The sequence below is a fragment of the Solea solea genome, chromosome 17 (genome assembly GCF_958295425.1).
Source record: "Solea solea chromosome 17, fSolSol10.1, whole genome shotgun sequence".
NCBI classification, from domain to species: domain Eukaryota; kingdom Metazoa; phylum Chordata; class Actinopteri; order Pleuronectiformes; family Soleidae; genus Solea; species Solea solea.
Genome location: NC_081150.1, coordinates 24,384,864 through 24,406,790, shown reverse-complemented (window position 1 = coordinate 24,406,790; position 21,927 = coordinate 24,384,864). Strand labels below are relative to the sequence as shown.

The following is a 21,927-nucleotide window of genomic DNA, read 5'->3' as shown; positions in this document are numbered from 1 at the left end:
CGTTTACTTACAGACGTGTGCCACAGTCTTTTAAAGTTGCTGTAATTAAACCCTACTAATAAAAACACCCTCGCCCTGGATGTTCTGGCTAATTATCGTCCTATAGAGATTATTTGTACAGCAATGATCTGTTAGAGGACTTTCAGTCAGGATTTAGAAAACACCACAGCACAGAAACAGCACTATTGCAAGTCACCAATGACCTTCTGTTGACCTCAGACAATGACCTTCTGTTGACCTCAGACAATGACCTCGCACAGTTTGGGGTCAGAAAACTCACTCCAGTCCAGACCAACACATAAGCTGCCTACATGTAGCGTAGTTGGCTGTGAAAATAGAACCATCAATGGTGTCAAGTTCTTCAGAATCCCTACAGGAGCTCATCCCTTTCAAAATAAAATAGACATGGTCTGTGGCTCCAAGCATGAAAAAGACAAGACTGGGTGATGCTACTGCGTTTATAGCGCTCACTTCATTACATGTAAGTTATCATTTATCAGCTCTTTCTGTTAGACTACCATGTGTGTGTCAGTGCACATATGCATATGAAACCTATGCTGCCCAATGTTGTAGCTAGTAGCTAGCGCGTTGACAAGTCAACATGGCGTGCTAAAAACATTCCTTGTAAGACTTGTATGCGCGTAGACTTTCTCGCCTGTATGGGCTAGCTTTATCTATAAGGTAAGAGTGAAGAGCTAGCCACTTGCTAATATCATCTAGCAAATCTTTTATGGAAGCTGGGTCAGGCAGACTAGTGCCTAATTTATTTAGGTATTGTTCACGGCCCCTCAGCAACGAAAGAACATATTCAGAATTAAGAATGAAAGGTCTATACTGGTACTGTTAGACCTGAGTGCTGCATTCAGTCCAATCTTACTTATCAGAAAGATCCCGAGTTAAACATGGACTTCCACAGGGCAGATAAATCGATTATGAAAATAATCATAGTTGCAGCTCTATGCATATACCTACTTAGCACACTTGAAACCTCGCAAGAGCAGGTACTAAAAACAGTACCTGGTACCAGGTACTATGCTAGTGGAAACACAACCTAACCATGTTATGCCAAGGCGAGGCGCTGGAAATACACCATAAGAGTAGAATGCAAGGTCGAAGTCGAAGGAGGAGAGGAGGAAGGCGGGTTCAGAAAGAGAGAGAAAAGAGGAAAGGCAAGAGTCTGGGACTGAGAGTTGGGACTTTGAATATTGGGACGATGACGGGAAAAGCTAGAGAGTTGATTGACATGATGCAGAGAAGGAAGGTGGATATACTGTGTGTCCAGGAGACCAGGTGGAAAGGAAGCAAGGCGAGAAGCTTAGGTGCAGGTTTTAAGTTGTACAACTATGGTATTGATAGGAAGAGAAATGGAGGAGGGGTTATCCTAAAGGAGGAGTTTGTTAGGAATGTCCTGGAAGTGAAAAGAGTGTCAGATAGACTGATGAGTGTGAAGCTTGATGTTAAATGTTATTAGTGGCTATGCCCCACAGGTGGGATGTGAATTAGAGGAGAAGGAAACTTTCTGGAGTGAGTTAGATGAAGTGATGCAGAATATCCCCAGAGGTGAGAGAGTGGTAATTGGTGCAGACTTCAATGGACATGTTGGTGCAGGAAATAGAGGTGATGAAGAAGTGATGGGCAGGTTTGGTATCCAGGACAGGAACACAGAGGGACAGATGGTGGTAGACTTTGCAAAAAGGATGGAAATGGCTGTAGTGAATACTTTTTTCCAGAAGAGGCATGAGCATAGGGTAACTTATAAGAGTGGAGGTAGGAGCACACAGGTAAACTACATCTTGTATAGATGATGTAATCTGAAGGAGATCAGTGACTGCAAAGTAGTGGTGGGTGAGAGTGTAGCAAGTCAGCATAGGATGGTGGTTTGCAGGATAAATCTGGTGACAAGGAAGACGAAGAGGACAAAGGCAGAACAAAGGACAAAGTGGTGGAAGCTGGAAAGAGAGGACGGTTCTGTGGCTTTCAGGGAGGAGCTGAGAAAGAATCTGGGTGGTCAGGGAGAGCTCCCAGATGACTGGACAACTACAGCTAATGTAATCAGGGAGACAGGTAGGAGAGTACTTGGTGTGTCGTCTGGAAGGAAAGTAGATAAGGAGACTTGGTGGTGGAATGGGGAAGTGCAGGAGAATATAAAGAGAAAGAGGTTAGCAAAGAAAAAGTGGGACACTGAGGAGACTGAAGAGAGCAGACAGGAGTACAGGGAGATGCAGCACAAGGTAAAGGTAGAGGTGGCAAAGGCCAAACAAAGGGCGTATGATGACTTGTATGCTAGGTTGGAAAGTAAGGATGGAGAGAATGATTTATACAGGTTGGCAAAACAGAGAGATAGAGATGGGAGGTTTGATCTCTAACAACATCAAAGTCCTGGTTTTATCTCTAACAAACATCAAAGTCCTGGTTTTATCTCTAACATCAAAGTCCTGGTTTTATCTCTGACAAACTCAAAGTCCCGGTTTTATCTCTAACAAACATCAAAGTCCTGGTTTTATCTCTAACATCAAAGTCCTGGTTTTATCTCTGACAAACTCAAAGTCCCGGTTTTATCTCTAACAAACTCAAAGTCCCGGTTTTATCTCTAACAAACATCAAAGTCCTGGTTTCATTAAATAGTTTTTGCAGATAAAATAATGTTTGAGTTAAACTGTGAAGCTCAGTATTTTTACAGATGTCCATCATGTGTCTTGTCGTCTCATTGAAGACACAGAGCTCACACACTTTAGAGGACGCCATGTTGGCCGTCTGTCATCGGGCCGACCTGCCCAGCGCTGGTCCTGCGTCTCCTGCTGCTGGATGGAGACCACTGCACTCCGAAGAGTGTCGTGAGGAGGAGGTGAAGATGTTCTCCACAACCAAACATAGCTGCTTTTTCAGAGAGTTAAAGTCCTTCCGAAGCTGTTCCTTGTCCTCACTGGACAAACCTTGACTGAAGAGCTACTCGTCCCGGAGCTGAGACACTTTCACCTTCTATTAGCTCCACACTTAAACACACACACACACAGACACACCGACACACAAACACACAGACAAACTCATCTTTTACGTCCACACTCAAAAGTTTCCATTTATGTTTTTATTTATTGACATTTTTGTTGTTTACATTCTCACAAAACAAAACAAATGAACGTGGACACTTTTTTATCTGTTTCCATAGCAACTACACAACAACACAGCGGTGAGAGGCCATGTGACATCATCACAGCATCAGCCAATCAGCTCTGTGTTGTGACCAGGAAATACATTCTGATTGGCTGCGGAGTGAAGAGACATTAGAACAAGCTTTTTAGCTCCACCCACATCTGAAAACACACACACACACACACACACACACACCAATACTACTATGGGCTATGATGAACCTGCTGGACGACTGTTGCTTGTGTTGGACAGTTTCCGTGGATACAAATCTGCAGCAGTTGTTCAGACCAAGACTCGATGATTCCGATTTGGTCAGCCGTGTTAAAGATAACGAGCTTCGTAGTCCTGTCAATCAAACTAGCCTGTATCTCATTTCAATGTTGTCGGATTCATCTCTAATACACGTGTGTTTCATACATAAAATCTCACACATACACAATTAAGAGATGAACACATGAAACAGGACACAGCAAAATCCCTTTCAAATTAAAAGTTCTGGCTGTACGTCTCCAGAACTCATCAGCAGCTGCACAGTCACAACCTGCGGCGCCCTCCTCAGGCCTTGTAGTGAGGCCCGTTGGACCCGCGAGCCGGTCGTTTGGTGCCATCGTTAGCGTTGGAGGAGGCGGAGCCACCGCGGGTTTTGGAGACGTGTTTTTTCTCCTTCGAGGACGGTTGACTCTGAGCAGCGAGCGGCGACGGCCCGACAGCTACAGCCAAGAGGTTTTCGCCAGGTTCCACGATGGTGTTAATTACTGCGACAACAAAGACACGACATTCAGACTCATCTACGTCACATGATCACGTCTTTATGTCACTGTGACACAGAGAAGATCAGTTTAAACAAAAACTGAAAAAACTAAACCCCAAAGACTGGTTTACCTTCAAGCTGCCGCTGGACTCGTCTCAGTTCTTTCAGAATGGAAGTAATCTCCTGCAACAGGAAACACAAGATTCACTACAGTCCAGAGAACCCGACTGACATTCACAATGGTCCAGAGAACCCGACTGACATGCACTACGGTCCAGAGAACCCGACTGACATTCACTACGGTCCAGAGAACCCGACTGACATTCACAATGGTCCAGAGAACCCGACTGACATTTACTACAGTCCGGAGAACCCGACTGACATTCACAATGGTCCAGAGAACCCGACTGACATTCACAACAGTCTCACAAGAACCTTGTTGGATGTTTTTAGGATGGGAACTTCATTCTCAGCGTTGATCTTCGCTTCAATCTCCTCCCAGACCTCAGACTTGTTCTGGAACAGAACCCTGAGACAAAAAACAAACAGTCAATTATCAAGTCAGTAGGTCACCCGAACTAACCCACACACAGACACACACATACACACACACACACAGACACACACTTACACACACAGACTCACTTCATCTTGTCGGCCAGCTGCTCCGTGTTCTCGCGGATCGACTGCGACAGTTGTGAAACCGGGTTCAACATCAGATTATCTAGAATGACCTGAAAGAGAAGAGGACGGTGAAGACACAGAGAGACAAGACGACGTTACGTTGTTGTGTAGTTGTGTTGTTGTGTGTGCTACGTTCACACTGCAGAAATTCACACCGACCAAGGGGCGGAGCTTAACACACGTCATATGATCATAATCCCGATAATAGACAAATTCAAAAACAAGAGAAATGCGTGACAAGGAACGGCGACGTGATGGCGACCTGGTCCGCTGTCAGCATGTTGGTGCTGCCCTCTAGTGGACGTTAGCCCTCATTATTGCAGTGATAATATAGAATAATACAAAGCTGGTCTGACGAGCTGCAGAGTGAACGTAGCGTCGCTGGGATCAGAACGAGACCTCTTCACGGTTCCACTGTCGCTGCTGCTGCTGCTGCTGCTGCTGCTGCTGCTGCTTAGAACCAGGCTCGGGCTCATTCATGTTTGCATCCAGGTGGGAAACGGCAGAAGAACCTGGAGGAACCTTCTGGAAGTTTAAACTGGCCTCAGGAATATGTTGGACCAGCTGGAAAGAGAGTAGAGGCAGTGTGGTTCTGGTGATCCAAGCCCGGAATGTTCCTGATCAAAGAGGCGAGCGGGCGTCGTGAACACATGCAGCGGCCATGTTTGAGTGGAACATGTGATCGCTCAGGAGGAACCTACTGGTCACCAGGTCCAGAACTGACCCACAACCAGCAGAACCAGTTCATTCAAGGGCGGAGCAATGAGTGTGGTTTTATGAAAAAAAAAAAAATAGAAATTTGAAACAGTGTAAAAATAAAGGTGAGTCGCACAACAACAGGAAACACACACACACACACACACACACACTGCTGCCTCCATCACTAAGTTCACATGTCTGATTTGTCTCTTCAGTGTTTGAAATCCAACATTCAGATTGATGGCAGTGACATAAAGTGACCACAGGAGGCAGCAGCTGGACTTTGGTGTGGGAGAGTGAGTGGTTTACAGAGATGAGATAAAGACGTGATCATGTGACGTAGACGTCGTAGAAACTTAAACTGATGGAGATGTTATTACACAAGTCTTTAGTTGCCTGGTTCTCAGCAGCAGTTTACACTTTTTTACACTTTACACACCGTTACATTTACAAACTGTCAGGTTAAGTCTTAACATGTTAGGATCAATGGTGGGAGGGGCCTGATGGTGATGGAGGAACCAATCACAGAGCAGCAGCAGTGATGAAACACCTGAGATGGTTGAACTCCATGAGAGGAAGCTAAGATGAAGCGTGATGATGACGTGGTGTCATATTTAACCTGGGAACACACAAAGAACCAGGTTCTAGACCCGAACCATCAACCTGTGGTGCAGATGGTGTTTGTGGTGCAGGTGGTGCAGGTGGTGTTTGTGGTGCAGGTGGTGCAGGTGGTGCAGGTGGTGTTTGTGGTGCAGGTGGTGCAGGTGGTGCAGGTGGTGCAGGTGGTGCAGATGGTGTTTGTGGTGCAGGGGGTGCAGGTGGCTCACCTCCTCTCTGGCAGAGATTGTGGAGGCCGGCGTGTTGGGCAGTGAAGTGGGCGAGGTGGTTGTGCCCACGCCGGAGCTCAGAGAGTCTCCGTCCCCGGCTACATCGTGGATTTCCTTGGCCAGGAAGGCCAGATCTTTGGCCAAGTCCTGACTGAGTCTGGGAGGAAAATTAAAAAAAACACACAATCACTGTCCACGTCCAGAAAGATACAGCAAAAACTCGGGAGGAAACAAACCCTCATCCATTCACACTAATTAGTTCATTCAGTGAATTACAGCTGACAGCGCCACCTACATGAACACGTCACATGACTCACACAAAATAAAACAGGAAGTCCATAAAACCATTCAACTCATAATGAAGAATAAAACTAGATTTGAATTTCTTTATGATACGGTTCATCATGGTTTTTAAGGGCGTGGCACTTTTTTAAATGTACGTGTTGACAAACTGAAACTTTCTGAATTTAAAGTTTGTAAAACACATCAGATGGAGGACGTTGGTGTCCCAGAGTCTCATACAGCTACATGTCAGTATTTAGAAAGTGACAGCACCACCTACTGGCAAGAGGAACTTAAATGTTCTACATTTCACTGGACGTTTTCTTATGGAATAAAAACCTGAAGATGGAAAAACACAAAAATGGAGGTTTATCAAACCAAAGACAAACAGTTTCACAGATGTTTACTTGGCGATCTCTGCACTGTGGGTGGACCAGTTCTGGTAGGGATCGGCCTCGTTCTGGTCTTCGTCCTCTTCCGTCTCCAGGGAAATGGACTTGGACGGCGTTGCAGTCACGTGGTTGCTGCGGAGAGTGTGGGTGGAGGTGGAAGGATGAGAGGAGCGTTTGACTGCTCCGTAATCTTCCTCAGACGACGAGGAGAACTCCGAGTCCTTCTGTCTGCGACGGAAACCTGGAAGCATTTGTTCAGGTTTAGTTCATCAGCTGATCAGCTGATCGCTTTGACCAGAAACTACAAAATGTGTTTCCATGGCAACAACAACTGTCTCCATGGGCTCAACAGCACATACAACAACAATAAGTGAATGATTGTAAAGTGCCACAAGGGGGAGCTGCAGCTTTCAAGTCATCAGATAAAGACACGTTAAAAGAAGTGTCGCTCACTGTCAACTAATGACGTATTTCCACCGGCTCTACTCGTGCTGAGTAGGTAACTATGTGATGATTGGTCAGACTGCGGCCACTGACTGGTCAGGTCAGAGAGTCATCACAGGAAGAGACGTCCCACACACAAATCTAGCCGAACTGTAGATCACTTAAAACTACTTAACAATGCTAAAAACATGGGTTAATCTGTAACAATTACAGGAGTCTGGTGTAAAGTCACTCATCACTCGTGGCACCGGTGGAAATGTGCCATCATATTCTGGACTCACCTGAACTGGAGTACTTGGATCCACTGGATCGGGTATGGGTGACTGGTTGCTTTCCTGAAGCTCCGCCCCCTCTGCTTGTTGCCTGCCGGACATCGCCCACCGATGTTTTCCTTGTGGAGGTGGTGGGCTCCGTGTTGCGGGTGGACTGAGTGGAGCGGCCTGTGGATGAGGTCTCATTGTCACTGGGAGCCGTGAAGGAGCCCGTCCTCTTCCTGGGCATCGCTAAGATGTCCAGCCTGGACAGCTTCTTCCCCTCGCCTGAAGCTTTGGGTGGCACTGGGATACTGTCAGAGTTCTGGGATCCCCGGTCGGTCTCTGCACCTTCATTGTCTGAGGCCTCACCGAGTCGTGCTCGTCGCAGCATGGACGCTCGGGTTGGACGTGGTGCTGACAGGCTGTTGGAGCGTGTCAGAACCTGCTGAGTCACGGTCTTGGATGTTTTACCGTTGTCATCTCTCTGAAGAGGGGTAATGGGTTTTTTGCTGCGGTTGGACGAACGTGATGTTTCGTGGTCAGATGATACAGTTTCAGTCCAGTGCATACCAGAATCCTGCTGGCCCTCAGACAGATCTAGAGAGCCACGATTCCCCGCACTGCGGCGAATCTGGAAGCGTTTTACCGTGGCCGCCTTATTTGGCGCATCTACAGACGACGGGTTTCGGCGTTTCTCAGAAAGACGTTCGCGGGCAGTGAGCTGCCGTCCCTTTTCTTGTACGGACGGGGTAGAAGAAGACTTCTTCTGTAGGCTGCTAATAGGGGGACGCTTTTTAGAAGCAGAACTAACAGCAGCATTTTTGCTGCTGACTTGGCTCACAGTGCTCGCAGTGTCCACATCCGACTCACCAGACAGAGAGTCGTCCATGTGGCTGGAGGAGCCGCCTTTCTTTGAACTATGACCTGAGCCAGTTGAGGGAAACTTGATGTCCAGCGGAGACAATGTCCCTTCAGCATCGTGAAGGAAACACTGTGTGTCCTGGCTGTTCTCCCTCTTCTGCTCCAGGTCTCTGATGGATGGGTGGCTGGAAATGTGAGGGAGTTTCTTCATCTGGACTGTGTCACAGGGCCGCTCTCTGGTGAAGCTCTCCTGTCGCACAAAGCTGTCTTTAGTTGGAACAGAGTCCTTGTCTTGTGTGTGTAGGTTTGGAGCAGAGCTGTTAGGTTTGATGCCTGTCCTCCTGGGTTCATGTCCACTAAGATGTCGGATCAGGACTGTGGTTGGGGCAGATTTTGCAGGAGGGTCTGGTATCCTTTCAGACTGTACAGGGCTCCAGACCTGGTCCGGTTTACCTGGAAGGTCTTTAGAGCCAATGTAGAAGGAGGTGGTTTTGGTTGACAGAGAACCTTTCTCCTGACTTTTAAACGGAGGACCAGGGAGGCCTGGAGACACAGCTCCGGACCTGGCCTGACTCCACTTTGTCTTTTCTAGAATGTGTCCATCATCTGAGCGGCTGGCATCACTCAGGCTGTCTGGGTCCACATCATCCTGAATGGACAGGTGGTGGGTGGGGTCCTGTGGAAGGGGAGGAACAAACACTTTGTCCAAGGGTTCCAGTCCTTGGTAAGGTTCATGGCAAATCAGGACACTTGGTGTGACAGAGTCCAGCTTTTCTGGAGGCACCTGGGGAAGAAGCCGCCTGGTTCTGGACCCGTGACTTGACTCTGATTCGGAATTGTCGTAGCTGTAACTTCCCATCGATCTGTTTAGAAAGTGCAAATCTACAACACACAATGTCAGTGAACTTAATTACAAAAGTTTCCTTGTTAAAGGGACAGTTCGAGGTTTTTAAATGCACACATTGCAGAGGGACAGGGTGAACCTGTGTGAAGGTTTGATTCACAGCAATTACAACAGCTGTTCAAACACAGGTTTGGATTTGGACTCACCTTGTAGACTTTCTCCTTGAGGTGGAGTAGAACCAGGTTCAGCATAACTGTCTGCCAGACTGGCCCAACGTGAAACCCACTTTGGTCCCTCCACACCGGCAACAGGAGCCATTGGAACCTGCAAGACAAAGCATGATGGGAAAAAGTTACCTGATGATAGAAAATTATGAATTTGTGAGGCGGTGTGAAGAATCCTATCTTTAACTTGAAGGGATAGTCCAGGTTATTTAAAGTGTGGCTGGATGAGCAGTTTTCAGCGCCCCCTGCTGCTGAGATCCAGCCTGAGACACAGAGAAAACATGGCTGCCAACGGAGACAAAAACTGATTTAATCCACTTAACAAAAGTCTATGTCAGTTCAAGTTTCTGATGTCTACGTCACATGATCATGTCTTTATCTCACTGTGAAACTGAAGTTTGTAAACCACTCACTCTCCTGCACCAAAGTCCAGAGAGAAAGTCAGTGATTTGAACTCGCGGGGACACAGGAGTCCCTGCTGTCACTGAGCGTGAGCTTCAGTGTCTCAGGCTGGTTCTCAGCAGCAGGGGGCGCTCACTGTCAGCACAGTGTCAGTCCCTCATACAACCACACTTAACAAAAACAACTAAGTGCAAAATACATCGACCTACAGGTAAAAAAAGAAGAGACTTGATGGTAATGGTTGGCAGATCAATGAACAGAGGGAAAACCAGTCTGCAGGCACTGGGATCACAACATGCTACACAGCAGATTCTCCAGGTTGCAGAGGTTTTTACCTGTATGGGGCCTGAGGGGGCGCCACTGAGAGCAGCTGGGATAAAGCCATGCAATGGGTCCACAGTGCTACCATCAGTAGGCAGGTTAGCTCGTTCATCCTTGCCACCATTTATTACAGGTCTATACACTCCTGTGTTCACACCACTGTACTCTGGAGATTCCAGGACGCCAAACACCTGCATGCAGGGGGAGGGGTCAAGGGTCAAGAAGGAGAAGAGGTTTCATGCATCCCTGTGTGACAACATGTGTGAACACCAACACTGAAAACCATCAGTCTGATCCTGTGAACCGGTCTCCTCTTTTTACATTGGTCCATTTGTTAACTGACAGACTTGTCTTAATTCACAGATCCTGAACCTGGACAAAAGCAGCTGTCATAATTTACAAGATGGCCACCATGTTCTATTGAATAAGAGCTGAAACTAGTGATTGAGACCAAACAAACTGAGTTCTTTTTGTAATCAGTGGCTTTTCAGTGTATTATACTTCATGATCAGCTTCACTTTTTTAAATATTCGGTCTATGGTTTAAACACCTAAACATGATTTGATTATTTGATGATGGAGGCAGAGCAGAGAGTTGCTCATAACTCTCTGAAATTGGGTGAACAGTCACAAGATGTCAGGAACATGGACAACGGCTTTGTCTGAGAGCTTTGTTCGGTTTATGGAAGATGTAAAAAACCTGGTCTATCCCTTTACCAGAGCAGAGGATGGTTTAAGTTTGACTCACCTGGTCAATCATGCAGCGAGCTTCCTCCACCTCCTTGTCCTGTGACTCTGTCTCGATGGTGTAGGTCCCAGCGTCACTCAAACTGTCGTCCTCTTCGTTCCTGACTGTCTTCTGTGAGCCTTCAATGTCTCCGGTTTGGGAGAGTGTTAAGGACACCTGTGGTCCAGAGGACAGCACTGGGACAGCGGTGTGCCCTGCACTGGGTGAGACACAGGTCTGTGAGACTGCTGGAGTCTGCAGGGGGTAGGAGGGGTAGGAGACTGAGGACAGTGCTGGAGGTTCTTGAGGAGAGGGAATCCTTGCGTGTGGAGGCAACTCCATCACCGGTGGGGCAGACATTGGTGGAGGAGACATCTTGTCCCTTGTTGGGGAAAAGTCCTGCCGACTGGAATCCTTTAGGAATTCAGCAGCAAACTCCTGCGCAAGCTTGGACTTCTTCCCAACGCTACCGAAGGGTCTGACGACAAATCCCGTGGAAGAAGGAGAAGAGGAAGTAGACAAGGTCACCTCCCCCTCTGTCTTCTCCCTCTTCAGAGAGCTGGACCTCTGGGGACCGCCATGGCCCTGAGTCTTCAGAGGAACTGTCACCTGCTGGGTGGGAGGGATGTGACCGTGCACAGATGCCGGCCTCTCACTGCCTTTCCTGCGCTCCAACTTTGCCTTCAGGGCAGAGTATGAGTCCGAGTGGGCGGGATTGTGTGTGAAGGACTGTGAGCGTTTTTTGCGCGGGTTGTCATCAAAGAACTCGATGATGAAGGCCTGCTGGGTCAGGTGCTCGGGGGGACGCTGCCTGGCTGTGTCTGTAGGGGGCGATGGAGCTAGAGGAGCTTGAGGGGGGCTCTGGGAAAGGGGGCGCTCTGGGGCCACAGGTGAGGCTGGAGCCACTCTGGGTGGAGAGTCCTGCAGCGGCTGGTGGAGCTGCTGCGCTGGAACAGGTGACTGACGGTGGACAGACCCACCGGGCAGGACGGTTGGCTGTGATGCCTCTGACTGCTCTGATTGGATGGAGTGGTGTGACTTACTCCTTCCTTTGAGAACTGGGTCTTCTGAGTCACTCTGGGTTCCGTCCTCATGGTGATGACCTGAAAACACGAATAAAGAAATCAACCTCCTTGATACATGAATTCTAGTACGTGGACCAATGAGCACAGTGGGCGTGGCTAGCACCTGGCTTTAGAGTCGTCTTTCTAAAGTTAGCTTAGCAGTGACTATTGTGGCTGATGTTGTTAAAAGGATGGTGACATGGTGTCCTTGTCTGAGAGCTGCGTTTGAACATGAACTGCATTTAAAATGATCCAAACAATTTGATCATTGCATTTGATCCAAACAAAATCAGAAATGTTTGGTTTGTTGTTTAAACAAATTAAATTCAGCTTCATCAACTCATGTTTTTTTTTTTCTACAGGTCATTTTTCTGACAGCGTGAGGTGTTGTTGCCACTAACAACTACACCGAGAAGAAGTGGACTGTCTCTGATGCTGGACTCTGACTGTAGGAGCCAAATTGATATTTGTGTTAAATTTTTGTTTTCTTTCCTTGTGTGTGTGTGAGAGTGTGTGGCTTAGTGAATGTTTGTGTAAGAGCACTTGGCCAAAGAGGTGTTTACCCCCACCTACAGGAGGACTGGGAGACCAAAGGTGGAGCCCAAGGGGGAAGAAGCCCTTAAAAGACCTGAGGTCACAGCAGCTGGGCGTGGCTGAGAGGGCAAACATTTCTTTGACCGTGTTGAAGCCATGAATCAGTGTTATGACTTTAAGTTTATTTTAATTTGTCATTCTACTTTGTATCAATAAATCACTAGAAGAGCAACTAGATCAACCTTCATCTCATTCATTCTTCATCTGCATGTGTCAAAACCACACCAACTCAGTCACCAGTAGCAGCTCCAAGGCAAAGAACAAAGTAAAGGGTGGAACAGCTGCTACACTGACCTTTGAGGGTCTTGATATTCACAGCGAGGTCACTCTTGGTGCTGTAAACGTCTTCACATGTTGGACGTCTCCTCATCATGCTGACATCACTGTGGACCAGCCAGTCAGCCACCTTGCTATCTGCTGACATCACCTCTGCAGTTGCGGCTGTGATGCTCGTCCTGCAGGGTGGGGCCTGCTGCTTCCTCTGGCGGGTGGAGAACTTAGTGACGTGGTCTTTGATCTTGATCTTTCCAGGTGTGCAGTCATCAAACTCGATGGTGAAGGACGCGTGGCTCTGAACGACGGGTGGAGTCGGAGTGGGAGGGGAGGGCGGGAGCATGTACGTGTCCTTGGTGGGGATTTCATGAAGCTCCACCACCGAGGTTCTGAGTTGTTGGAAGTCTTTGGTGGGGATCTCAAAGTAGCTCGTTTCACGATGGTAGGAGCCGAAGACGGTCTTTGGTTGGGAGTCTGACAGAGATCCAGAATCTGGATCTCCAGACAAAATGTCTTTGTGCATTTCTGACAGAAACAGAGATGTTTATTTAAAACCTTACATGAGGCCCAGCAGATAAAGACGTGAAGAATAACATCACATCATATTTTTGTACCTGGATGTGTTTCATCACAGCTCAGACCTCTACTCCCATAATCCTCCTCTCCCCACCACGACGGCTGACCGTACAGAGGAGTGGGACCAAAACTCGGAGCCTCTGAAACACAACACAGTACAGTCAGAGTGCACTCTCAGTACAGTCAGAGTACACTCGCAGTAGAGCCAGAGTACACCCGCAGTACAATTAGAGTACACTCGCAGTACAGTCAGAGTACACTGGCAGTACGGCCAAAGTGCACTCACAGTACGGCCAGAGTACACTCGCAGTACGGTCAGAGTACACTCGCAGTACAGCCGGAGTACACTTGCAGTATGGTCAGAGTACACTCGCAGTACAGTTAGAGTACACTCGCAGTATGGTCAGAGTACACTCGCAGTACAGTTAGAGTACACTCACAGTACAATCAGAGTTCACTCGCAGTACAGTCAGAGTACACTCGCAGTACGGTCAGAGTACACTCGCAGTACAGCCAGAGTACACTCGCAGTATGGTCAGAGTACACTCGCAGTACAGTTAGAGTACACTCACAGTACAATCAGAGTACACTAGCAGTACAGTCAGAGTACACTCACAGTACAGTTAGAGTACACTCACAGTACAGTTAGAGTAGTACATTAGTAGTAGTACTACTGTCGTACAGTAGCAGTACTACAGTAGTAGTAGTAGTAGTAGTACATTAGTAGTAGTAGTACAGTAGTAGTAGTACATTAGTAGTAGTACAGTAGCACAATAGTAGTAGTAGTACAGTAGTAGTACATTAGTAGAAGTACTGTAGTACAGTAGTAGTACATTAGTAGTAGTAGTAGTACAGTAGTAGTAGTACATTAGTAGTAGTAGTACAGTAGTAGTAGTAGTAGTAGTACAACAACAGTAGTAGTAGTACAGTAGTACAGTAGTAGTAGTAGTAATAGTACAGTAGTAAAGTAGTAGTACAGTAGTAGTAGTAGTAGTACACTAGTACAGTAGTAATAGTACAGTAGTACAGTAGTAGTACAGTAGTAGTAATAGTACAGTAGTACAGTAGTAATAGTGCAGTAGTAGTAATAGTACAGTAGTAATAGTACAGTAGTACAGTAGTAATAGTACAGTAGTACAGTAGTAGTACAGTAGTACAGTAGTAGTAATAGTACAGTAGTACAGTAGTAATAGTACATTAGTACAGTAGTAGTAGTACCTTGTGTCTTGATGTTCTTCTCTGGTTTCGTTCGATCGTCTTCTGAAACTTTCACACTCTGTAACTGACTGCTGTACTTCTCATGCTGCAACACACACACACACACACACACACACACACACACATCTCATTAGAGGACACACATACACACACACACACACACACATCTCATTAGAGGACACACACATACACACACACACACACATCTCATTAGAGGACATACACACTCACACACACACACATCTAGTTAGAGGACACACACACACGCGCACGCACACGCACACGCACACACACACACATCTAGTTAGAGGACACACACACGCGCACGCACATGCACACGCACACACACACACACACACACACCCACACACACTGACCTTCAGTGCCTCCTCTGGGACTTTGTGTTGGCTTTTCTCCAGAATGTAGATATGAGAGTGTGAAGAGGTGGTCAAGAACAATAACAGTGACACTCACTCACTCACACACACACTCACTCACTCACACACTCACTCACTCAATGACTCACTCACTCACTCATTCACTCACTCACTCACTCACTCACTCACACACTCACTCACTCACTCACTCACTCACTCACTCACTCACTCACACACTCACTCACTCACACATTCACTCACTCACACACTCACTCACTCACTCACTCACACACACTCACTCACTCACTCACACACTCAATGACTCACTCACTCACACACTCACTCACTCACTCAATCACTCACACACTCACTCACTCATTCACTCACACATTCACTCACTCACACACTCACTCACTCACTCACTCACTCACTCACACACACTCACTCACTCACTCATACACTCACACACTCACTCACTCACAGACTCACTCATTCACTCACACACTCACTCATTCACACACTCACTCATTCACTCACACACTCACTCACTCACTCCCTCACACACACACACGTAGAGGATATCATATCCAAAGCGGATGACGTCAGAGATCTTCAGAGTGATGTAAGTCTGATCAGGAATCCTCAGGTCGTTGACAAACGTCTGCAACAACAACAACAACATGTGTTTACTGTTTATATGCTGTGTGTGTGTGTGTGTGTGTCTGTCTGTCTGTCAGTCACCTGTCTGTCTGTCCTTATGAACTGGATATGTTTACCAAACGTAACAGTTATTAAAAGAGCGACCTTTGACCCAGATGTTTTAACTCATTAGCATTTGTAAACTCTTAGAAAAGGTAGCTGAAGATTTTCAGTCACATCATAGTTAAACTAGTTAAAGTTAGTCAGTCATCCTCCACCAGAGGGTCGCGGGGGGTGCTGTGCCAATCTCAGCTACATCGGGCGATAGGCGGGGTACACCCTGGACAGTAGGGGTACACCCTGGACAGTAGGGCCACACACAGATAGAGACAAACAACCATTCACACTCACTCCTATGGTCAATTTAGAGTGTCCAATTTACCTAATCCCCACATTGCATGTTTTTGGACTGTGGGAGGAAGCCGGAGAACCCACAGAGAACCCACGCACACAACATGCAAACTGTGTGTGTCTGTGTGTGTGTTCCACTGTGAGGAACTTTGTGTGTCTGTGTGTGTGTTCCACTGTGAGGAACCTTGTGTGTCTGTGTGTGTGTTCCACTGTGAGGAACCTTGTGTGTGTATGTGTTCCACTGTGAGGAACCGTGTGTGTCTGTGTGTGTGTTCCACTGTGAGGAACCTTGTGTGTCTGTGTGTGTGTGTTCCACTGTGAGGAAACTTGTGTGTGTGTGTGTTCCACTGTGAGGAATCTTGTCTGTCTGTGTGTGTGTGTGTTCCACTGTGAGGAACCTTGTCTGTCTGTGTTCCACTGTGAGGAAACTTGTGTGTGTGTGTGTTCCACGGTGAGGAACCTTGTGTGTCTGTGTGTTCCACTGTGAGGTACCTTGTCTGTCTGTGTTCCACTGTGAGGAACCTTGTGTGTCTGTGTGTTCCACTGTGAGGAAACTTGTGTGTGTGTGTTCCACTGTGAGGAACCTTGTCTGTCTGTGTGTGTGTGTTCCACTGTGAGGAAACTTGTGTGTGTGTGTTCCACTGTGAGGAACCTTGTGTGTCTCTGTGTGTGTGTTCCACTGTGAGGAAACTTGTGTGTGTGTGTGTGTGTGTTCCACTGTGAGGAATCTTGTCTGTCTGTGTGTGTGTGTGTTCCACTGTGAGGAACCTTGTCTGTCTGTGTTCCACTGTGAGGAAACTTGTGTGTGTGTGTGTGTGTGTTCCACTGTGAGGAACCTTGTGTGTCTGTGTGTGTGTGTTCCACTGTGAGGAACCTTGTCTGTCTGTGTTCCACTGTGAGGAACCTTGTGTGTCTCTGCGTGTGTGTTCCACTGTGAGGAAACTTGTGTGTGTGTGTGTGTGTGTGTTCCACTGTGAGGAATCTTGTCTGTCTGTGTGTGTGTGTGTTCCACTGTGAGGAACCTTGTCTGTCTGTGTTCCACTGTGAGGAAACTTGTGTGTGTGTGTGTGTTCCACTGTGAGGAACCTTGTGTGTCTGTGTGTGTGTGTTCCACTGTGAGGAACCTTGTCTGTCTGTGTTCCACTGTGAGGAACCTTGTGTGTCTCTGTGTGTGTGTGTGTTCCATTGTGAGGAAACTTGTCATCATCATTATTATTATTATTGTTATTGTTATTGTTATTATTATCATACATGGAGGATCATACAGGAAGTCTGGAGTGGCAGAGAAGTATGTTAGACTGGTGCAGGACATGTATGCCAACTGTGAGACAGCGGTGAGGTGTGCTGTAGGTGTGACAGAGAAGTTCAAGGTGAAGGTGGGACTACATCAAGGTTCGGCTCTGAGTCCCTTCTTGTTGGTGGTGGTGATGGACAGACTGACAGATGAGGTTAGACAGGAATCTCCATGGACTATGATGTTTGCAGATGACATTGTGATCTGTGGTGAGAGCAGAGACCAGGTGGAGGAAAAGCTCCAGAGGTGGAGATATGCTCTAGAAAGGAGAGGAATGAAGGTTAGTCTCAGCAAGACAGAATATATGTGTGTGAATGAGAGGAACCCAAGTGGAACCATGAGGCTACAGGGAGTGGAGATAAAGAAGGTGGAGGATTTGAAGTATTTAGGGTCAACAGTCCAGAGCAGTGGAGATTGTGGAAAAGAGGTGAAGAAACGTGTTCAAGCTGGTTGGAATGGGTGGAGAAAAGTGTCAGGGGTAATGTGTGATAAAAGAGTATCAGCCAGAATGAAAGGAAAGATATACAAGACAGTGGTGAGACCAGCGATGCTGTATGGTCTAGAGACAGTGGCACTGAGGAAAAGACAGGAAGCAGAGCTGGAGGTAGCAGAGATGAAGATGTTGAGGTTCTCTTTGGGAGTGACCAAGATGGATAGGATCAGGAATGAGTCAATCAGAGGAACAGCACATGTTAGATGTTTTGGAGATAAGGTCAGAGAGGCCAGAATGAGATGGTTTGGTCATGTACAGAGGGGGGATAGTGAGTATATTGGTAGAAGGATGCTGGGGTTGGAACTGCCAGGCAGGAGGTCCAGAGGAAGACCAAAGAGAAGGTTTATGGATGTAGTGAAAGAGGACATGAAGTTAGTTGGTGTGAGAGAGGGGGATACAGAGAACAGGGTGAGATGGAGGAGGTTGATTCACTGTGGCGACCCCTGAAGGGAGCAGCCCAAAGGAAAAGAAGAAGAAGATTATTATCATACATATCATCATTATTATTATGATGCTATAACTAAAAGTCAATATCAGTATAATTGTTATCAACAGTCTCTGCTGCTTCTTATGACATCATACGTATGATGTCATTTATACATATGTATACCTGTGTGTGTGTGTGTGCGTGTGTGTGTCTCTCACCCCGTTCAGACTGCCCAGGTCTTTGACCAGGTGTTGGTCAGTGGTTGAGTTGTAGTTGATAACAGCATGTTGTTTGTCCACACTACGAGACTGTAAATACAATCAATCAATCAATCAATCAATCAATCAGTCACCGGTGTCATCAATACCAATCAATAACACATGTTCAGAGCGTCACCTGCAGCATGAGCTCACAATCCTCTCGTCCCACAAAGATCATCTCTTTGGGGAGTCGATGTCGAGTTCCTGAGCTGCTCACCAGGAACCATGATGTCACACTCATCTTCACTGACCTGCTGAAGAAGCCCAGAGCATTCTGGGAAATGGAGTCCACACACACACACACACACACTGTCTCTTTGTAGTTGTGTATTTATATAAATACATAAATGACATTATCATAAAAAGACACAAACACTGACAACAAAGACACAAGTGTGTGACAATAGTTCATATGATCATGTGATCATGTCTTATGTGATCTCCTTAAAACCTGGTTGTGGTCCAGTCTGGACCGGGATTCTACTTTAGAACTGAATTGAGATGTGGATCTGGAGTCCGACTGTCAGATTCATGGATTCATTTATCAATAAAAATGTATCCTTTACACGCGCGGACATGACGTCATTCGTCATATCACGTGACATGATTCTAGAGCTTCTGTAACCTCACAGGAAGTGTCCTTGGAGCGGGTCAACCTGTTTTCATCATCATCATCGTCATCATCATCGAGCCGCACCCACGATAACACACACACACACACACACACTGGATGAACCGGAGCAGCTCATCACAAACGGAGAGAGAGAAGAGCGCTCTCCTCCTCCTCCACCTCCTCCTCCTCCTCCACTTACCTCCAGATGCCGCTGCTCCTCCTCAGCTCCGCGGCTTCTCCGCAGACAGAATCCCGGGCAGCCGCACTGCGGGGCGGGCAGAGCATGAGCGATGTCCCGGTACCGGCGGTGGTTCAGCGCGCAGACTGATGCTGATGCTGATGCTGAGGCATCTCGCTCCTCCTGACGCATCCGCGGACAAACGCTCCTGCGTCAGGACGCACCGCGTCAACGACCGCGACACCGGAAGAGCCTCACTGAAGCCTTCAAAGTAAAAGTGACTTCCGCTCCCACATTATCCTCCACATGAGAAGAGGGTCTCTACATGGAATTTTATACCTAACTATATTTAAAATAAAAAAAAATTCCCTTAATTTGATCTAAATTCCACAAACAAATGCTCTCAGCATGGTCGTTAATTTACAAACACAATTTCTCCCCACATAGGTGCTGCATCTGGACTAACCGGCTCATTAAGTTGAAAACAAATCTTTATTTTATAAAACCTGGTTCAATAATAACATAATTCTACTATGTCAACTTCTAAATGATAATGGAACATTGCTGAATTATTCTGAATTCCTTCACACTTTTGGCATTTCAATCACCCCAAAAGAGTTTGCAGTTGTTATGGACGCCATCCCGTCCCAAACCGGACTGTTTACCATCTTTGGACCCTAAAGTGACCTCAGCTGGGCGTGTGTTTTGCTATCACTATGAGGAATCATCATCGTAACATTGGCTCTTTATTCCAGAAAGATGTCACCAGTATCCCTAATGTCGGTCTGGTTTTGTTGATAACCTGAACTGGGAAAGTATCTGGAACCTTCCCTACAAATACCTCCTTACGAATAAAGTAAGAGAAGTCTCATTTAAAATCATACACAGGTATTATCCTGTTAGGTTTCAGCTCGACATATGTGTGGAATATGTCCAGAAACAATGGTGCACCTGTTGTGGAAGTGTCCCTACACCACCACTTTTTGGAAAGATCTTTGCCGCTCCATTACGGATAAACTTGTCTCTAAATTTGTCTTTGTTGTGGAAAGATGTACTGTTTGGTTTCCACGACAACAAAAGTGAAAAGCAGAGTTATACCTAATTAAGAACACAGCTCACAAGAACACAGCTCCCTCTGCTGGCAAAAACAAGAACACAGCTGGCATTGCTGCGACGTGTCCCATAATGCTTTGTGCTTGACTGGTTATTTTAGTCACTGCTTTTGAAGCTAATGTTTCAGCTAGTGTTGTAGTCAAGACCACCTAAACCAAGACCAAGACCACAGTGTATCGAGACCAAGACTTTGAGGGGCCAAGACCGAGGTAGTAAAAGTTGGACGTGGTCCCAGCTCTCTCCGTTAGTGTCGCTGTGCAGAATTTACACGTTTCATTTTGGAGGTATCTATGCACAAAAAGTCTTTGTGGTTCAGGTAACCACATTTTATTATAGATGAGTTGGCTGACATCTTCTCACGGCCTCTTCTCCTGTCACTCACATGCACATTTTGGGGGGGGGGGCGGGAGGGGTGACAGCCTTTAACGGTGACAAATATTTCAAATGATAAATAAGTCAAGTTAGTGGTTGTACCCAAAGCAATAGGATTTACGCAAAATCACAGTAATGATATTAACAAGTTAATCCATAAATGCACAGGCAATTTATTGATATCCCCACAGTTAAAATAAAATCCAGAGCTTCGTCCGAGACCGAGACAAGACCGAGTAAAAATGCAGTCGATTCCGAGACGAGACCGAGACCTTCAAAAAGTGCAAGACCGATCTTGAGTACTACAACACTATAGCTAGCTAAACTTAGCTGTTTCTGATTCAGGACTCTTTAGCTTATAACAGTTCAGAATAGTTCAGAACAGTAACTTTACTTAGTAGGCAGAGTGTGGACTGTGTCTGATGATACGGATTGTCACGTTGTACCAGTGCAATGTCAACGGATGACATCGAACACAACAGACAGACAACAACGCAACACAACAAACAACAGAACAGACAGACAACAACACAGCCACACAACACAACATACAACAGACAGCAACACAACAGACAAACAACACAACAGACAGACAACAACACAGCAACACAACAGACAGCAACAAAACAGATAACAACACAACAGACAGACAACACAGCAGACAACAACACAAAACGATCGAGCAGCTGTTTTTTATGTTTGTCTTTGTCTGAGGACAGATTGTAAACGTTGAAGAAACACCGTCACAGGGGAGGGACACTTTTCTCTCGTCCAATCAGCTGACTGTTGTGGCTCTAGCTCCGCCCTGACTGTACCATTACTCTGGTACCACAAGGGAAGGGGACTGAAAAATGGAGCCAGTTATTTTCCTACTAAGATACCAAGTGTCAACCTGAAGTTCAGATGTTTGTTGTTGTTTCTAATGTGAATTAAATTGTGAATTAAATATAAACTTGTTCAGTTCTTTAAAGTTGAATAATGTGTTTATTCATCATGAAACCAAAAGATATTTCAATTATATAATCAACAAAAAAAACAATGAGCTTTAATCACCAGTTATGAATCAATATTGATCAAGTTTATCAGTTGAATATAATTTGGCATCTTGTGTGTGTTGAACACTAGGGGGCAGTTATGAGTTTAGTTTTCTATTTCACAGACGAC

The 21,927-nt window shown here is 46.4% G+C and overlaps 1 protein-coding gene across 3 annotated transcripts; it reads right to left on the bottom strand.

Annotated features, from left to right (window-relative positions):
- Positions 1-3,070: 3,070 nt before the first annotated feature.
- On the bottom strand, positions 3,071-19,505 carry cep170bb (centrosomal protein 170Bb). 3 transcript variants are annotated; one of them, XM_058612968.1, is made up of 19 exons: positions 19,300-19,505; positions 18,624-18,761; positions 18,446-18,535; positions 15,546-15,624; positions 14,964-15,022; positions 14,587-14,671; positions 13,407-13,508; positions 12,814-13,317; positions 10,883-11,964; positions 10,150-10,326; positions 9,395-9,512; positions 7,511-9,226; positions 6,801-7,026; positions 6,112-6,268; positions 4,985-5,149; positions 4,547-4,635; positions 4,337-4,430; positions 4,033-4,084; positions 3,071-3,905 (listed from the first exon to the last, which is right to left on the bottom strand). In XM_058612968.1, the coding sequence occupies exons 1-19, from the start codon at positions 19,468-19,470 to the stop codon at positions 3,706-3,708; spliced, it is 5,304 nt and encodes a 1,767-aa protein (XP_058468951.1). In that variant the 5' UTR covers positions 19,471-19,505; the 3' UTR covers positions 3,071-3,705. The 3 variants fall into 3 exon arrangements, with proteins under 3 accessions (XP_058468951.1, XP_058468953.1, XP_058468954.1); XM_058612970.1 differs by lacking the exon at positions 4,985-5,149; XM_058612971.1 differs by lacking the exon at positions 10,150-10,326.
- Positions 19,506-21,927: the final 2,422 nt, after the last annotated feature.

Coding starts and splice junctions, on each gene's coding strand:
- cep170bb (XM_058612968.1), bottom strand. CDS start 19,470: ATGCGTCAGGAGGAGCGAGATGCCTCAGCATCAGCATCAGCATCAGTC. Junction 15,625..18,445: donor ACCTGGGCAGTCTGAACGGG/GTGAGAGACACA, acceptor TTGTTGTTGCAG/ACGTTTGTCAACGACCTGAG. Junction 7,027..7,510: donor ATCCAAGTACTCCAGTTCAG/GTGAGTCCAGAA, acceptor AAATGCTTCCAG/GTTTCCGTCGCAGACAGAAG.